The following is a 19377-nucleotide window of genomic DNA, read 5'->3' on the forward strand; positions in this document are numbered from 1 at the left end:
TTGTATTCACAACTAATTGGCTGTTAAATTCCAGCCAGGAAAATGTAGCTATTCCTATTATTCCTATTTATTCATTCATGTTATCCTACAATTCATGTGATTCATAGAAAACCATGATCCATTATGGAGTTCCTGCATGAGATGTCAACCACTTTTGTTGGAATTCCTACTAATTTGGAAATATAACAGGTTCCATTATTCATAAAGTGGCTTGGGAATCCTAGGGTCTTGAAATCTGATGCTTTCAGCCTCTCCCTTCCTCTCTCCCTCCTTCTCTCTCTATCAGACTGAGGGCTCTGAGGCAGTTCTGGCTGTGACACACATTAACACTGACACGGGGCCTCCAGGCTGACTGCCACCCCCCTGCAATGGCCTCCCTCCCTTTATTACGCTGCAGCTGATAACACTGACAATATACGTCTTTAACCTTAATCAAAGTGCTTTTTTTAATTTTATAGGATCTGAATATCTAAATTAATACAAAAATGTATCTGATATATTTGTGTGTATGGAATGTGTATGAAAAAAAAAGTTTGGGGTTTTTTTTTTTGCCATGTTGTACCCTTACATTTTTATTAACAAAGATTGCATAATTACAGTGACAGAAACAAAAGATTATACATTTTTTTTTAACGTTAGTTGATTACAAGCAAAAAAAAAAAAAAAAAAAAAAAAAAAAAAGCATGTGTCTCTGAAATTCAGAATAAAAATTTTTCAATTCTGAACATGTGAAATCGGGACAGGTTCTCTTGCAGCCGGAAATCCTCATACTCGATTCCATTTCGCAGAAAGTAATTAAACTGGATCCATCTAAAGCTAGTGAGAATTCGGTATGAGAGAGTAAGAGAAACCAGATGGATTTTTTTCCCCCCAATATAAACAGAGTGCTTATTTCAATATATTCCATATATAGTTAGTCAAGGCTTGGTTACAGATCGTATATGTTTTTAGTAGTAACAGAACAGAAGAAAAAACAAAGGCGTGTCCATTTTGAAAAGCTAATAACTAAACTATTTAATAATTAAGCCTGCATGCGATAGTGTCACATGATAACCCGTAAGTAAAATATGCGTTAGCATGAAATACTAGCTATAATGGGTAAAGGGTCTAAATTTATTAAGAGTTAACATTTTAAGTATTTTTAACCAAACAACGAGTGAGTGACACTGGAGGTTTTCGATGAGATGCTTTAAAGGAATAAGTCTTTGCAGATTGTTTTTACAGCCGTATGAATGATTATTGTGCACAGAATCATTGTGCAAAAAAATCAGATCTTCCAATAAAATGAAACAAACCAAAAAATACAGAAGCTGGAAACAAGACCGTGTTTGTAATACATCCTGCATGTGATATAGAGGAGTTAAGAGTGGCAGTGTAGGCAGGGTTGACGTTCCTGTAATGTTCCTGTTAAGAGGAACAGCATGTCATTGTAATGTTGCATAATCCCTTTCTTAGCTCTCCTCAATCTTTAAAAATCTTGCAAAACATACAAAGCCTTAAACCTTTCTATAGCATTTCAACATACATCTCACAAACCTTTGAAACAATTTGTTTTGTGATGTTTGTAATGTTTAAGGTCGACCCAAGACGTCTTGGGCAATGGGAATGAATCATTGGAATGGCCAGGTTTATGATACTTTAGTTCTCAGTTCACCTCTATAGTGGAGATTAAATAGGAATTAATCCCTGGTGTCTGGTCAGGACATTCAGATAAGGATACCTATGTACAAGCAACACGTGTTTTCTGTGCAGACAATGAACCCAAAGCAAGGTTTTTATTTGGCCTTCTCCGGTGCCACGGGCTCCGTTTGCACTCCGGCATCAGAGTGGCGTTTTTGACCCTGAGAAACAATCAAAAGGTACAAGCAGACGGTGACTTAGTTTTAACACTTTCTTTTGCTAAGTTTCTCAGCCTTGAGCACAACTGATCGCAACCTGTCTGACAACTGGATTCTTATTTAAATAAGCTTCCTTTATGTATCTAGCTCAAACATGTCCTCACTGCAGCTCACTGCTAGCACTATGAGCAATATATTTACTTCCTATAGTGTACAGTTTGAGCAATCGTGCATTCATTACTGACTTAATATAGAGATGAGAAAACTTTACATTTTACTCAACATGAACTTTTTTTTTTGACAATGCACTAAAATATGAATAATGTTCTTCTTCTCAGAGAACACTACCACATAAAACATGGAGCAATGTGTAGATGAATACAGACTTTTTTTGGAAGAGTATTAACAATAGTGTGTGAGCTTACAAACTTATTTTTACCAGATGAGGTCACCTAGTGGTTAGGGCTTGTCAATGTTGGTCAGACAAGCAATTTGAACCAAGTCAAACAAGAAATGAGTCAAAAGAAGTGAATCATTTTCTTTCCAAAAATGCTATGTAATGTTTTTTTCCTCCCATCTCAATCAGATAATAAATCAGTCAAGAAAGCTAACAAGGAGTAATATGATATTAAATTCTACCACAGCACTGTTGAATGATTAAATCAGAATCCATAATGCTCTCATTTTAATGTTATTGTTTCTATAGCAACAGCTTGCTTAACATTAACGTCGGTAAAAGAATCTGTTGAAGGCAGAGGAAGGAACGTTAAATGAAATAAAAAAAAAAAAAAGGACGATGAATAATTCTTTACTCAATAAACATTGTGACTGTAAATGACTATTTTCCTCTAACGGCAAACTCGGTCATGTTTTATTCTTTTATTAAGTAAAGTGATGTTGTTATAAGACAGTTAAACAATGCATAAGTCAGAGATGTTATTTCGATAGCTTAGGGTCAAATTTTATATGAAATTAGACATTGCAGTACTTTGATATGGATATCGCAATATAAAATACTTGTCCCTTTTGACTTCCTCTTCCAAAAGGACTTAAGAGGGTGTCTTAAAGGTAGAACAAGTAGAATGCTTCAATCAAATGTTTCCTATCAGATAAAGTAAAGATGAAAAACTCTTAATCGACCTTTTACATGGTCAAGAATATACTGGTTATGCAATGCCTGACTTCTACCTGACCTTCAACGTGAACAACTGCACCGGGTTTGCGTTAACTCAGGGTTCTTTTTTTACTTTACCAAGGTTTTAAAGAACAGTTGGATGGAGTTCCTCTTCTCTTGTTTGCGGGAAGTGCTGGGTGAAGAATTATCTGTACTCCCCACCGACTTGTTGTCTGGAGAGGCCGCAGCAGGAGCAGCAGGAGCAGCTGGTTTGGGTTCTTCTTTGGCCTTGGTGCTTGGTGCAGCCTCTGCAGGTGCAGTTGTGGCTGCAGGAGTTTCCTTCTTGGGCTCTGTAGCCTTTAAAAAAAAATAAACAGATATATCACAGTAGTGTACAAGCTACAAAAGACCATGGCGTACAGTATGTCACTTACAATGCAAAAGGTTTGAAAAGATTAACAGACCACAAAGCACAGAGCAAAAAGGAATTATCGTGGTTAAAAAAACATCAAGGAAAAGGCATTGCTATGAAAATAGCTTTTCATCACAGACAAGATTATTGTTAAGTCAGAAAAAGTGAAAAAAGTGGCAAGAAGTAGTCTGGGTGCGTGTTATGATACAGGATATGCAACTAAACAACTAACAACAGGTATGCAACTAAACTGTTGTAATGTCTGAGCCGAATTCAAGCGTTTGGCAATAAAGAAGAAAGAATCATAAAATCAAACTCAAGCGTTAATCTGACCACAGCAGCTCTTTTTTTTAGTTCAATCGTTTGTGTTAACAAACAAAAATGGCCACTGTGAATTTACCGCTCCTCCAGCACCGAGGGAGATGCCGGCTGCGGCGCTCGACGCAGCTGCATGGATCTTAGCGCTCACTTGGCCTAGCAGTACCTCAAATTCACACAAGTCATATTTTACTTCATGCAACTAGTCATGCCACATGTTTGATAAGCTTTACTCAAGGTTTCAAGTGCCTCCAAGATTATTTACCTTTGGTTTAAGCAAGTTGGCAAAAGGTGAGGGTTTCTTCTCTGCTTTCTTTTCTTCTGGTTTGGGTGCTGGAGGAGGTTCGGCTTTGGCGCCGGCCTCAAGGGTGCTGGTCTTGGATGCGTCTACCTTAAATAGGGAGCAGAAGAAAGCTTGAATATGATTTATGAGGAAGGAAATGAATACGATGATAGGAAAGAGGAACAACGAGGGTGAGATTAACAGTTGTATTGCAAGAGGAAGCAGTGAAGTTTAAAATTACATTTAAAAACAAAGAGTCTTTAAATGTATCCTGGAATCAAAGAGGCCAGATGCAGTTTCTTAAAGAAGACAGACCCATAGTCAGATCAAAGCCCAAAAAGGAGCCCAAGAAATTGTCGACAGCCGATCATAGTGAATCAGTACTGAACTCATTTACCTGCGTCTCAACTGGCTTTGCTTCCTCCGTCACCACAGACTGTAGGCAAGCAGATATTTAGTTAACTGGGCAAAAAACTACAACAGCCACAAAGCCTTTCCTTCAATCTCACAAGAACACTGACAACACTGTTTGAAATACAAAGCCTCTGTATCAATAAACGTGATGTCGTTATTAAGCGAGATGAGATGGAGCGAATAAAAACCAAAGCTCATGGTTTAGTTGGCAGACAATGATGACATGAGGTAACGGCTGCTGTCAGGATGACGTCATTGTGATGGCTCTGGCTCAGCTGTGTATCCTTGATCTTTTTTGGGTGATGTTTTACCTCACGTTGTAAAGGCACAGTTTAGAGAATGAAAGGCCTATAGGAATATTATTGCAGTACCAAATGTCTACATTTCGATTCAAGGTAAAAAAAAAAACAGCACCTTGGGAATAGTCTTGATAATACAAAGTAATAAGTAGAAGTTCTTTTTTCTCAGGATCAGCTGCTAAACACTTGCAGGTGAAAGGATGCAAGTGATTTAACCCAGTGGTATAAGTAATGGAAAAAACACTGCATGGGTAAGTCCTGTTAACTATGTTGCTCTTGTTTACCGCTGATGATGTCTTGGCAGGCACTCTGGCTCCTTTTGACACCATCTTGCCTAGCAATGCCTCAAATTCACATCATTCTGTTACAATGTGCAATTCTGGAGTCCAAAATACAAATCATCTCATAAACTACCGCTTAAATGTTTCCAGTATATTCTGTATATAGCAGGTAGATGCCTACCTTTGTACGGAAGAGTTTGCCGAATGGGCTGTCTTTAGTTTTGGTCTTGCTTGGGGTGTCTTGTTCTTTGGACACAGTGGCTGCTACTTCTACGAGTGGGGCTTCGTCTTTCTTTACAGCTGGCTCTGCTTTACTCTCCATCTTGGGTGGTGCTGGTGGTGGAGGAGGGGGGACCTTTGCTGCTTCCTGTACCTTATGAGACAAACAGTTGGAGAACTGAAACACAATTTTCAACCCGGTGCCAGGTTTAACGTTGTATTACCGAAGGAGCTTCTTACATTTGCAGCAGGAGCTGGTGGAGTTTCTTTCTTTGACTGGACGTAGAAAAAAAAGGAGACACATCAAACTGTATTTTTTTTACAAGTACTTTTTGTTTGTTTGTTTGGAAATGTACACAGACTTAAACAATATACAGCATGTTTCTGTTAGTCTTTTTTGTCCCAGGGCTTTGGATGGATGTCACGCTGTGAGGCATGTGGAGGCATTGTTTGCAGAAAGCTCTTCTTTTTATTCAGCTGCTAGTGTAGAAAGCCCTGACACAGTAGGAGTCGTTGATAAAAGACAAACACATACAGTAGTTCCAGCCTGACAAGTCATAAAACTTCACATTTCTTTTTCACCCAATAAAGGATTAATCAATCAGCTGGGGATTACTATAAACCACTAACAAGAAACAAAATGGCTTTCTTACAGTCGCAATCTATCACGATGCATTATTACCTTCCACCAATTGAACGTCAGGAAACAGAGATCTGACTAAGCAAGTGAGGAACATGAATAGTGCCAATATTTTAAGCAGTGAAGAAAAAAATCACGCAAATGAGAATCAGATCAGACACAATCAAAAAAGCTGTCACGGTTACGATCGGAAAAGAGGAGAAAAACATTTGAATGAAAATATTTGATTAATCTTTGAATTACAATCAGACATTGTGGTATTGGAAACCATGTGAAAGCTGGAAGATGATGCAATTGAGATATCAATAGCTGTTTACCTGGTCTTTTGAGACATCGGGACTAGCCGTCGCTTCTTTTGTCGTTTTGGTTGAAGTCACCTTTGAATGCAAAATATTTTGCTTTAGATCACAGCGAGGATGAATACTCAAATCTGATTGGTCAGAAGATGTTGCTTAGCTTGTGAAAAAAAAAAGAATATATATATATATATATATATATATATATATATATATATATATATATATATATATATATATATATATATATATAAATAACTTACTTAACAACTTCAGCTGCAGCGTACTAAACTTAATATAAACCCAATAATAAACAGATAAAACATTTTGTTATGGAAGGGATTTTTAATCTCAATGTGCTTCTTTCCTGGTAAAATAAAGGTTATAATAAGGGCATGAGTCTTGGGTGTGAGCTCTTAGTAAATGTTTTCCAGCATGGAATTTTTTCAGGACAGAAGACATTGTGATTTCTAGTCTCTCATTAACATTACAAGTTAATAGTTTTGCCTTTTTATATTTATGGTATGAAATGGTGATTGAGTGACTATATCTGCTTTCATGTACTCGATAAAAGCCATCAAATAAAAGCAATAATGACATGCTGTTATTGAAAACTAATCAACTTCAACAACCTTGTTCTTGATTATTTTCTGTTACAGCATGCAGAAGTGTTTAATTCCTTACTACTTAATGTTTCCAAATGGGGTCTGCAGGATAGTATTACTAGATGACTATTTCTATACAACTGAGTTACAGTCCTATCAAAAAAAAAACAACAGTATTTTTAGAGCGTGATGTCTCACCATCAAGCCTCACAAACTTGAACCACAAACACACAAAGGGCTCCATGACAGTGCTCACAGTGAACATGGCCTCTCATATTGAGTCAGCCATTGTCCTCTAGAGATGGCGTAGGCCTGCCCATGCTTTATCACAACCCATCACTTTACTTCCAAATACACAGACCTCTCTTGTGAGCACACATTATGCAGCAAAACAAAAGGCTGCCACATTCTGACATGTTCAAAGGCTTGATTTAGCACAGTGCCAGAGAATAGTTTACGTCTTGTAAGAGATCAACTTCAGGGCAGTTAGGAAATGATAAATCTCCTGAAACACAGCAGGCAGTTCATTGAGGGTGTAGTGTACAAGGCACTGATACATATTTATCACTTACACTTATTATTTCATTATGTTTACATTTACATCTTTTGTTTTTTTAGTGCAGCAATACGAATGTCTATGTAAAAATAAATATGGGCATACATAAGATCATAAAATAAATGTCAGTTATATATATATATATATATATATATATATATATATATATATATATATATATATATATATATATAAAATGAAAGATTATTGAAAATGTACTCTTACATTCAGTAGATTTGATCCATGAGCCAATTACAAATAGAAGCCATTATGAACCTTTACATATTAGAATCTTAAAAAGGTTACTGTTCTTAATTGAAACAAATCATATAAAAATAGTCGAATAGTAAATGAAATCGAATAATAAATTCCTGGCATTCCTCAGTCATATTCCTCTTTAAGCATTTCACTCACTCTACAGCATTAAATAACTGTTAACTGCATTAGATTAAAAATGAGTAGAATGGAATAAAATGTACTTACAAAAGTTTTTTTGAAAAAGTTCATAACTGACTTTTCCTCGGTGCTGCTCTGCTCAGGTTGGTTGGTGTCTTGTGTGACCTCAGTGGTGCTAGTTTTAGGAGTTTCACCCTGTGGCACTTTCTCAGCCTGTGTACTTGTCTTTATGTCTGTAGGCTCCTATAGACACACATAGAGAATTAGCACTTGCAAACGCGTTACAGCCCTACAGCTGATGTGCAGTAGCTGTTAATCGGTGCATTGAAACACTGCACAATTCCAGCCATGCCTCTGCCTACTCGGGGCTGTGGCAACAATCACCCTTTCATTAATGGCTGCTTTTTTCCCCCTCACTCATTGATATTCAGCAATGTTCTGGACTTAAGGCCTGTGTTCCATGTGATCCATGCCTGCCAGTGTTGCTACTGTATATAATTATTATTTTAATTTCTACTCCAATTCAAACTTATACTGCTTGCAAACGTCCAACATAAATGGTATCGTATATAGTTAGTATAGTGTTATGAGTAAGTAGGGAGTTGACTTCATGGTACATTGTTAGACTTTTGAAAAGATCTCAGTACAAAGGAACACAAAGGAAGCTCATCTCAACTTCAGGCTAATTTGGTTAGTTATCAGTGAAAAAATGCCGTCGAACCATTGAGCTAGGATTAACCTGACGTTGCTCCTGATAGTTTCAAGGTGGTATCCATCAAGAGGTTTCCTTACAGCATCTTACTATAAATTAGAGTGAAACGGTTTACACCATTGTTTTTAAGAATTGCTTCTAGTCAGCTGAGATGTTTTTTAAGTTCTTGTCGGTTCGGTAAGTTCATGGAGCTATACTAATGAATTATGTTCTTGAGTGAGCCATATACTGTAGATTAGCTTTATGAGAATATTACATGTTAGTTCATTGCAGCTGCATGCAGTGAGTTCATCCATGCAACGGATCTCCATTTTTCTAAAGGTGTTTATCGATGATGTCAGACTTACGCTGATCCACACATTGTCATCATCTGGGATTTCAGATTTGAGCTGTTCGTCCTCTGCTGTCGGTCTGACGTCAGCAACGCCCATGTCTCTAGCCTCATCCCTACTTTTTGTCTCACTTTCCGTGCAAATGTCAATTGTAATCTGAATGAATCTTCTCTTACTATGTATATTCACGCTGACAGGATTACAGAAAAAGTCTCCCACAGTCTGAATGCACACAGACTTTAACTGACAGAGCAGCTGCGTGTATTCTTCTGAATCACCTGCACACACCGGATCTTCAATAATCACCCAGGTTTCCTCTTCATTGTACTCAGGACAGTCAGTCTCATTTTTCAGATCCTCACCTTCCACCATTATTTCGGTGTTATCATGTGAAGCTCTTTGCGTAATATCTTCGGACATGGTTGAAGACTGATCGGAGGCAGTAAGCTGCAGAGTCAATTTCTCTGCAGCTAACAAAATTTCATAATCAGGGTCAGGGGACAATCGCAGAGATACATCTTCACCTTCTTCTATGTTTTCTTCTATGTCTGTGTCCTTTTAAAATGAGGGAGCAACAAACAAGTAAATCAAAGTACCATATAATTTTATATGTGTCGGGCCTACAGGAAACATATTTGGAAGCTGTTAAATCTCACAATAGAAACAGTGCACGTTAAGAATTATCCATTACTAGAGATCTGCCGTCGAATCGTCATCTTCACAGTCAAATAAATTTGCTTGTGAACTACAGGTGAATAGACTAATATTACAATATTGCATTCTTACATGTAATATTATTCTTACACTTTACTGAATAACTGTATTTATATTTTCTATGTATTTTTAAGACAGATGTGTTTTAATCTTGATGAGTTTAATAGTGTTTATTGTTTAATCTTGACATTACTTTTATTCATATTAAATCTAATGTAAATGCAATAATAAAATAGTCAACATTTTGGGACATTCCTCTGTCAATTTACAATGGGAAATGAATGAATGCTGGTCATCTAGAAACTGTGATTTTTGGATCTGAATATTTGAAGAAAAAAAAATCATTTATTGAAATAAATAAAAAATAAATAAAGAAGCAAGGTTTACCATGTTTATAATATATATATATATATATATATATATATATATATATATATATATATATATATATATATATATATATAATATACACTAACTGATGGTTTTTGAAACTATATATATATAGTTTCAAAAACCATCAGTTATAATCAAAACTGACTGTTTTCTGTTGACAAAAACTGCACTATGAACTGCTGACTCTTGATATTTTATTACTAGGTTTCAAAAAATGAAAAAATAATAATAGAAAAATGATTAACATTGCAGTCTGTAGTGCCTCACAATCTGATGAGCAAACAACCTGATTGTTCAACCTGATTGATTATATCACTGTAATTTATCTGTTGTTTGGTTTTATTATCAGGGCATTTTGTATAAACACAGCTAGCATTTTTAGCATTCGGCTAGTTTGTATGGTGAGTTATCATGCTAGCTGTTGTTTATTAGCCCGTTGTTTATTAGCCTAATCATTGTGCCAGGCGTTCCTACTATAGTAATAACCTTTATCACCTGCATTAAACTGGACAACAAATGACACTTTCTTGCCACTGGCATTTGGTATTTGTGTATAAAACACACCAGTGTGTGTTTAAGCACCATATCACACGAGATGAAGGACAACCAGCGTGTTGTGTTTTGCACGGTGCACGTGCGCACTGCGGTCTTCCCTGCACCATATTTGTACAAGATTAACTGTTGCATCTCTGGACACGCCCACAATCGTGTCACCGCTCAAGGCGCCGGAAGTCACCAGCCCTCTGTTGTGTCGCTATGTGTGTGTGTGTGTGTGTGTGTGTGTGTGTGTGTGTGTGTGTGTGTGTGTAAATATTAGCGCATTAGATAATATTTTCTCGCTTCACTCACGGAAACCTGTTATATCAGCGTGTGATTTGTACTTTTATGTGTTTTAACACGAAGGAAGACTTTTTTTTTTAAACCAAAATATTTATTTCTATTAATAATTTGATTAAAGAAGAGCTTAGAACTTTCTGTGATTTGACTTTCAGTATCCAGCTCATAATCAGCTGTTTATTTACACACTCAGGTGATGTTGCTTCACTGAGAAATGAAGGACATTGGATCAATTTTCCTTTTGCAGATTAAAAACATCGACACGGATTTAACACTAAAACAGAACTGGTGTTGAGAAACTGGCTTAAAAGTCTAAAAGTCCTTTTTTTCTGGGGGTGTAATAATAACTACCACATGTTACAACTGGCTTCTGTAATTAACTGAGATTCATTCTTTCATATTATCATTAAAATGATTAAAGCTTGTGTTTTTCTTTTAGACCTTGATTTGCTAGATTAACTCTTTAAACCTGTTACATATAGCAATGATCACACACTTTACTCACATTAAAGCTTCAGTGTGTAGAAGTTGTCTTTTAAAAATAAGGAACAAAAAAATAAAATAAAATGTCAGGGCTTCAATATGTATACGACAGAAAAATTGTCCTTGCACATCATACACCAGATACGTTGGATATTATAGATTATACTATAGGACACTCAGGACTGATGGGGTGTGTCTCAGCTCTCTAGTCCTGTTATCTGAAGCCTGACTCTGTATAAAAATTGTAGTAGCTTTTTCTTGTTGTAGCTCTCAAATGATTACTATCATGAATTTATTTAACGTTGGAAATATACGGTTTGTTTGAGTCTAATGACTTTTAGGTGTTTGATCATTTGAAAATTTCCAGCAGCTAGAAACGATGAAAGGACATGTAACAGAACAATCAAAGAGTTTTTCATAACGTAATATAATTAAGATAAAAACAATAATGTCAGAAAGATACCAGTCCTGCTGGTTGTTGATAAATGCCAGTGATGAAGTATGTAGTCATGTTGCTGGGAATTGAATGATCAGTGTCCCAATTTGTTGTGAACCAGCGCTTAGTTCTTAGCATCAGTGCCTGAACTTGTGTACACTTATAATGATTCAAGGCCTATGGAGCTATGATTGAGAAGCATCCATGGAGTTTTATTTATTTACTTTACTCTTGATCTGGTGCTCAGTAACATTGGCAACCAAACTGACATGCACACTAAAATTGCTATTTTTATAATGCTTCTGTAATATTGAGAATATAAAAAGGAAAATACTTATGAATTGTGAAGAGAGAAATATAAACCTATAATTATGTCCTGAGGCTGCATGCAAAAATGCATTGCACTGTAATGTAAAACAGCACATTAATAGTGTCATGTTACTATTTAGAGATACTGCGTTATGTCCTTTGGGACATGTTACAAATGATTCATCTGCAATTCAATAGCATTCAATAACATCTTTCAACCAGAGAGGGAAATTGCAAACTCTAACCTTCATTAATGTTTAATAAATCATGTAAACATTTATAGACTTATATGGAACATTAGTGAAATATGTGAAACAATCATGAGGTGATGTACTTACAGGCTTCTGGCTCTCGGTCTGTACTGCAGGGACAATCTGTGCATCAGCTGCTGTGTTTGCCTCAGTCTTCTTCTTGAACATCTTATTAAACATGCTTGGAGTGTCCACTTGTTTAGGTGCGTCTTTGGCTGGCGTACTGGATGTAGTTGATTCATTCGTACCACTGAATTTTACAGATGCATCTGCTTTTGCTTGGGTGCCGCTAATTTCTACTGACGCAGGCGTTGGCTGCTGTAATATATAGGAATTATAAACATTGGAAAATACAAAGCACTGTACTAAATAGTACACCGTTGCTGTTGCTGCTAATTAGTGTTACTAATTAATACACATTGTGATATTTTAGACATGTTACAAAATAGTCATTGGCATGTAGCTTGCAATAAGGTTTTTGTACCTGAGAAAAAAAAATCTTACTTGCAACAGATTAAAAAAGCCTACATATGTTTATGTATTTATTTTTTTACAATGGCAAATTTATTATTATTATTATTATTATTATTATTATTATTATTATTATTAGTATTAGTATTATTATTATTATGTAGAAATGTATTAAATATGCCATTCTTTAGAAGGTTTGGAAAATCTCCAAATTAAAAGATTTGTCAGTAATCAAATTGGTTCTTAAATTAAAGCCTGAGTTCTATATAAATAGGGACAAAATGGAGGCAATTTATCCCATAGAGCTCATATAAGCTCTTTAACTTTCTAACATTTACGAGAAACATTAGTGAAATATGTGAAACAATCATGAGGCGATGTACTTACAGACTTCTGGCTCTCGGTCTGTACTGCAGGGACGATCTGTGCTTCAGCTGCAGTGTTTGCCTCAGATGTAGGAGAAACAGGCCCGTTCTTCTTCTTAAACATCTTATTAAACATGCTTGGAGTGTCCACTTGTTTAGGTGCGTCTTTGTCTGGCGTACTGGACGTAGTTGATTCATTCGTACCACTGAATTTTACAGATGCATCTGCTTTTGCTTGGGTGCCACTAATTTCTACTGACGCAGGCGTTGGCTGTTGTAATATATAAGAATCATAAACATTGGAAAATACAAAGCACTGTACTAAATAGTACACCGTTGCTGTTGCTGCTAATTAGTGTTACTAATTAATACACATTGTGATATTTTAGACATGTTACAAAATAGTCATTGGCATGTATCTTGCAATAAGGTTTTTGTACCTGAGAAAAAAAATCTTACTTGCAACAGATTTAAAAAGCCTACATATGTTTATGTATTTATTTTTTTACAGTGGCAAATTTATTATTATTATTATTATTATTATTATTATTATTATTATTATTATTATTATTATTATTATTATGTAGAAATGTATTAAATATGCCATTCTTTAGAAGGTTTGGAAAATCTCCAAATTAAAAGATTTGTCAGTAATCAAATTGGTTCTTAAATTAAAGCCTGAGTTCTATATAAATAGCAGAGGTGGGAGTAAGTCACACATGTGCAAGTCACAAGTAAGTCTCAAGTCTTAACCTTCAAGCCTCAAGCAAGTCCGAGTCATTTTTCGTGAGACTCAAGTCAAGTCAAGTCAAGTCAAGTCAAGTCACTGCTTTATGTCAAGCAAGTCAAGTCAAGTCGTAGCTTGAGTCAAGCAAGTCACTGGCAAGTCATACATATGTTTGATGATTTAACTAAATGTAAATATTAAACAAAGTTAAATCTACAGTATTTATGGACTATGATAGTTTTATTTGCAACAAAAATGATTATATGCATTTATTTTTAAAAGGTGTCCACATACAGGTGAGTTGTAAATACAATAAAAATCTAAAAATGAATAAAAATCAAAACTACAAAGCCTAATATGTAAATGTAACTGAAATAAGGCCAACATAAAAGCATGAAAAGTTTCAAGATGCCTCAAACATGGCAGAAGACCATGGAAAAGTATATATAAAAAAGTACAATGGTTACTTTGAAACCAAATGGCATTTTTGAACAAGTATTCCCTTTTAATGGGACATGAACACATCCTTAAATTAGATCCTTCCTTTTTAACAACAGAATAACAACAACAATCACGTCAACCAAAAAACGTAAATTATTGAATCCCACAAACCTTGAAGTGAATTAACTATTGGAGAGAGAGAGAGAGAGAGAGAGAGAGAGAGAGAGAGAGAGAGATGATTGAAGTGAGTGTAATTTATTAATTAAAGGGATAGTTCACCTAAAAATGAAAATTCTGTTATCTTTTTCTCACCCTCATGATGTTACAAACCTGTATAAATTTCTTTGTTTTGATGAACACACATGTAGATATTTTGAGGACTGTTTGTAACCAAACCATTCATGAGCCCCATTCACTTCCATAGTGGGAAAAAATAATACTATAGAAGTGAATGGGGGGTGTGTGTGTGGGGGGGGGGGGGTCACGGTGGCTTAGTGGTTAGCACGTTCGCCTCACACCTCCAGGGTTGGGGGTTCGATTCCCGCCTCCACCTTGTGTGTGTGGAGTTTGCATGTTCTCCCCGTGCCTCGGGGGTTTCCTCCGGGTACTCCGGTTTCCTCCCCCGGTCCAAAGACATGCATGGTAGGTTGATTGGCATCTCTGGAAAAATTGTCCGTAGTGTGTGATTGCGTGAGTGAATGTGAGTGTGTGTGTGCCCTGCGATGGGTTGACACGCCGTCCAGGGTGTATCCTGCCTTGATGCCCGATGACGCCTGAGATAGGCACAGGCTCCCTGTGACCCGAGGTAGTTCGGATAAGCGGTAGAAGATGAATGAATGAATGAATGAAGTGAATGGGGCTCATGAATGGTTTGGTTACAAACATTCCTTAAAATATCTTCCTCCGTGTTCATCTAAAAAAAGAAAATTATACAGGTTTGTAACATCATGAGGGTGAGAAAATTATGAAATATTTTTTTTTATTTTTGGGTGAACTGTCCCTTTAAATTGAATGTGTGTGCGTGTGCATGCTAGACAAGAATTTTGCTGTGCTTGCAACTCTGAGGTTTTTTATTTTTATATGTATATTTATGTTTTTTATATATATGTACATCCCCATAAACGGTCCATACGCTTTTCACTCAAAGCCTAACACTGAAGACCAATTATAAGTGCTACTGCAAAAAAGCTGACATTTCCACATAAACAGTGACCAAACATTTACACTACATTGCGCTTGCAAAAAAATTAATTTGATAGAACTTTGTCATTCAATTGTGAGCGATGTGGTCGCATACTGCTGTTCTTCTCTTCTCATCTTGCACAAACTCCCGGTATTATAATAACTTAATTATTTTTGGTGTGGCGCCTTCCATGTTTCGTCACGACTGTTAAGGTTTATTAGTTAGTGCGCGCGCTCCCTCTGCGTGCCTGCTGCGTCACGTGGTTATATTACGCTCTTGTGTGCGTTTAAAAACAGATTTAAAAACAAAATAGACAAAAAAGATAAAACAAAAACAAAAAAACAAGTTATTTCGAGTCATTTAACTCAAGTCCGAGTCAAGTCTCAAGTCATGAATGTCAAGTCAAAGTCAAGTCGAGTCTTTTTTTAATATTTGTCAAGCAAGTCTCAAGTCTCAACTGTGCGACTTAAGTCCGACTCGAGTCAAGTCATATGACTCGAGTCCCCCATCTCTGATAAATAGTTACATAGGGAAATTATCCCATAGAGCTCATATAAGCTCTTTAACTTTCTAACATTTACGAGAAACATTAGTGAAATATGCGAAACAATCATGAGGCGATGTACTTACAGACTTCTGGCTCTCGGTCTGTACTGCAGGGACGATCTGTGCTTCAGCTGCAGTGTTTGCCTCAGATGTAGGAGAAACAGGCCCGTTCTTCTTCTTAAACATCTTATTAAACATGCTTGGAGTGTCCACTTGTTTAGGTGCATCTTTGGCTGGCGTACTGGATGTAGTTGATTCATTCGTACCACTGAATTCTACAGACGCTTCTGCTTTTGCTTGGGTGCCGCTAACTTCTACTGACGCAGGCGTTGGCTGCTGTAATATATAGGAATCATAAACATTGGAAAATACAAAGCACTGTACTAAATAGTACACCATTGCTGGTGCTGCTAATTAGTGTTACTAATTAATACACATTGTGATATTTTAGACATGTTACAAAATAGTCATTGGCATGTATCTTGCAATAAGGTTTTTGTACCTGAGAAAAAAAATCTTACTTGCAACAGATTTAAAAAGCCTACATATGTTTATGTATTTATTTTTTTACAGTGGCAAATAAGTTTCTATCAAGAGGCGATACATACAATCACAAGGCGATGTACTTACAGACTTCTGGCTCTCGGTCTGTACTGCAGGGACGATCTGTGCTTCTGCTCCCGTGTTTGCCTCAGATGTAGGAGAAACAGGCCCGGTCTTCTTCTTGAACATCTTATTGAACATGCTTGGAGTGTCCACTTGTTTAGGTGAGTCATTGGCTGGCGTACTGGACTCTGCTGGAGTTTTTTGCTCAGTTGATACAGTGGTAGCAATGACTTGGTTACCAGCTGCTTTCACAGATACGGTCGGGGCTTTTGCTTTGGTGCCGTTAGCTTCTACTGATGCTGGCGTTGGCTTGACGTTAAGTGTGACTGTCACAGGAGGAGGAGGTTCAGTGTTCTGCTTAACTGATGCCTCACTGGTTACTAGAAATGAGAAAAATTTACAGATCCTTCATTTTTAACTTTACACATTTCAGACATTTGAGCATAATTATTGGCACATGTCAAGAATACTGGTTTTTATTTAAATCATAAATCCATCCTGGAACCAATATCCATGCCCCTGAGATCACATTTTTTCCACATTCTGATACGTGATGTTAATATTAACTTGTACCTGTATGATTTTATGCATTATGCTGCGTTTTGATTGCTGGATTAATGGCATTATCAGACAGGTATCTCTAATTACTGTGTTTTACTATTAACAGTTGTTCTGCTTTGTAGTGAAATATTGTGTCATTGACCGTCAGCATTGTGACTTGTTTTTGGAGCACACCTAAAGAAAGAATAACACTACAAATCTTGTGCACACTCTCAGTTCTGCACTTAGGATTGAGTACTTAAAATCATGTCCAGCTGTCAAAAGTAATTAAAGATTTATTGTCTTATTTTCATGCTATGGTCCAACACAAGCGTTACAGACATGATTATATTTACTTTTCTTGTAATGTAGAGCTCTATGCTTAGACACCAGCTCTAGTTTGTGAGTTCGATAACCACTCCCTAATGACAGCTTTGTCAAAGGTGTTACCGTGAAGTTGTTGCAAAGTGCTAATCCAACACTACAAAGTGTACACAAAGCCTAGTGGACTTGTACAGCACTGCTTTCTAATATAGATAATCGCCGTGAGCTAACTGCACACTTCTGAGTCATCACGAATGACTAATAAAAAGTTGACCCAAGCAGACTTCACATTCTTCCACAGATTCTGCCATAACATCAATATTTTCTCAAGCCATCGTTCTCCGTGCAGCTTGTTTAATCTAATCCTACACAGCTAGATGTTGTATGCACAAGAGAAACTCAAACAATACTCCGTCTCAACAGTCCACGCCCAAAGTTTATAAAGCAACATCATGCCCCACTTAAAAATTCCCAAAACATATGTATAGACTCAAATTTATTTGTGACCTTAAGACACTAGTATGAGTTTGAGAGGGAAAATAATGATACACAACACCACTGATAAGATTATGTTCAGGCTACAATAACAATAAAATACCTACCAGCATCAGTCAAATCCAACCCAGACATCGTGTGGCCATTTGCTTCGTCTTTTTTGACTTGTATGCCATCATGACCTGCCTGGAAACAAAACAAAGCTATGTGTAATAACAGAATATAATGAATTCCATTTTATGTCATATGATTTATGAAAAGTTTAACTTGTGTATTTTGACTGACTCATTACTTCATATTGATTTATTAAGTTGACAGATGTTTTCACAGTTATTTATCAGTCCTTTATAGGAAATTATATAACCGCTATGCACAATATCATTAAGTAAGCCTTTATAATCCTTTTATACTATTATAGATTTTGTAACATTTAAGGCTACCAGGGTATGTTTTTTTTCCACAATAAAGGTTGAAGGTTTACACATAAAAGGTAGGAGAAATACAGGTAGCTTGCATTAAATAGTGTGTTGGTTAATGAAACAACAACATTGCTCATTACAAGGGTGAGATTTTATAATCTGCAGCTAATTTAAAGTCAGAGTCGATACAATGTCCAGCACGAACCAATTTTAAGCAAATTTCAAGGCAGAATATGCTTTAATAAATGCACATAAATGATTTTACCTTTTGATGTGTTATTTTAACAGACTGATTGTTCCCCATCTTGATATCAGCATTAGCAAAAAAAAAAAAAAAATCTGAAAGAAAACAGAGAAATTAATATGGGTTCTGATTTCAGAATCACACATTTTAGTTTAGATGAACAGAATATTTTTGTATATTTTTATACCTGAAAAAATTACCAATCACACTGAAATTATTTTAAAATTGGATTCATTTATTTCCACATTCTTAACAATTTATTATTTTTTTTTTTTACAAATACGATTCTTTTCACAATTAATTAATTTCCACATTCTTTACACATGATTCATTTCTCTCACATACGATTCTTTCCATGATTCTGTTATTTTCGCGGGATTCATTACGTTTTCATTTCACATCTGATTCTTTACAAGTGATTCCTTTATGTTCACATGTAATTATTTACACATGATTCATTTCTTTTCACGATTTTACTTTCAGTTAACTTTTAGCAATTTTAATTACAAAAATAAATAAATAAATAAATGTCTGCTCTTACCTAATGTTTGTTTGGCGTTTTTTGCCCACTCAGACAGGAGGGTATTCCTGAACCAATGAACAGTAATCCAGTCTCTGAGAATGTGACCATCAGTAATATGCGACTACATCAAACAGTGCACACATATAGCTACAGAGCGCACATATACCTACCTTAAAAATGGGTTGGGCCTAAAATTAGGCAGCAATATAAGAGCCCGGCTCCTGCATGCAGCTTCGCCGACCGACGGTGTTGTGTTATCTCTCACTGATAATCCTTTCCAATATTGTTCTACACTAGAGAACTTCAACCCTGTAAGAGAATTGTACAAGCTTTAAGTCATACATTAATCAATACA

General features: G+C 36.1%; 1 protein-coding gene across 3 annotated transcripts; it reads right to left on the bottom strand.

Moving 5' to 3' along the window:
- Positions 1-710: 710 nt before the first annotated feature.
- Positions 711-19146, bottom strand: bcas1 (brain enriched myelin associated protein 1). 3 transcript variants are annotated; one of them, XM_060893599.1, is made up of 15 exons: positions 19041-19146; positions 18521-18594; positions 17944-18022; positions 16502-16857; positions 15956-16207; positions 12997-13245; positions 12226-12456; positions 7759-7914; positions 6136-6195; positions 5419-5454; positions 5141-5326; positions 4363-4401; positions 3948-4073; positions 3091-3309; positions 711-1841 (listed from the first exon to the last, which is right to left on the bottom strand). In XM_060893599.1, exons 2-15 carry the CDS (start codon positions 18557-18559, stop codon positions 1776-1778), a joined length of 2094 nt encoding a protein of 697 aa, XP_060749582.1. In that variant the 5' UTR covers positions 18560-18594; positions 19041-19146; the 3' UTR covers positions 711-1775. The 3 variants fall into 3 exon arrangements, with proteins under 3 accessions (XP_060749582.1, XP_060749581.1, XP_060749583.1); XM_060893598.1 differs by having other exon boundaries at positions 5141-5332; positions 19041-19135; XM_060893600.1 differs by lacking the exon at positions 12226-12456 and having other exon boundaries at positions 5141-5332; positions 19041-19119.
- Between the last annotated feature and the right edge of the window lie 231 nt (positions 19147-19377).

This window comes from Tachysurus vachellii, chromosome 19 (assembly GCF_030014155.1).
Source record: "Tachysurus vachellii isolate PV-2020 chromosome 19, HZAU_Pvac_v1, whole genome shotgun sequence".
Lineage (NCBI taxonomy): Eukaryota > Metazoa > Chordata > Actinopteri > Siluriformes > Bagridae > Tachysurus > Tachysurus vachellii.

Coding starts and splice junctions, on each gene's coding strand:
- bcas1 (XM_060893598.1), bottom strand. CDS start 18,559: ATGGGGAACAATCAGTCTGTTAAAATAACACATCAAAAG. Junction 6,196..7,758: donor ACTTTTTCAAAAAAACTTTT/GTAAGTACATTT, acceptor TTGCATTCAAAG/GTGACTTCAACCAAAACGAC. Junction 5,333..5,418: donor CACCAGCTCCTGCTGCAAAT/GTAAGAAGCTCC, acceptor TTGTCTCATAAG/GTACAGGAAGCAGCAAAGGT.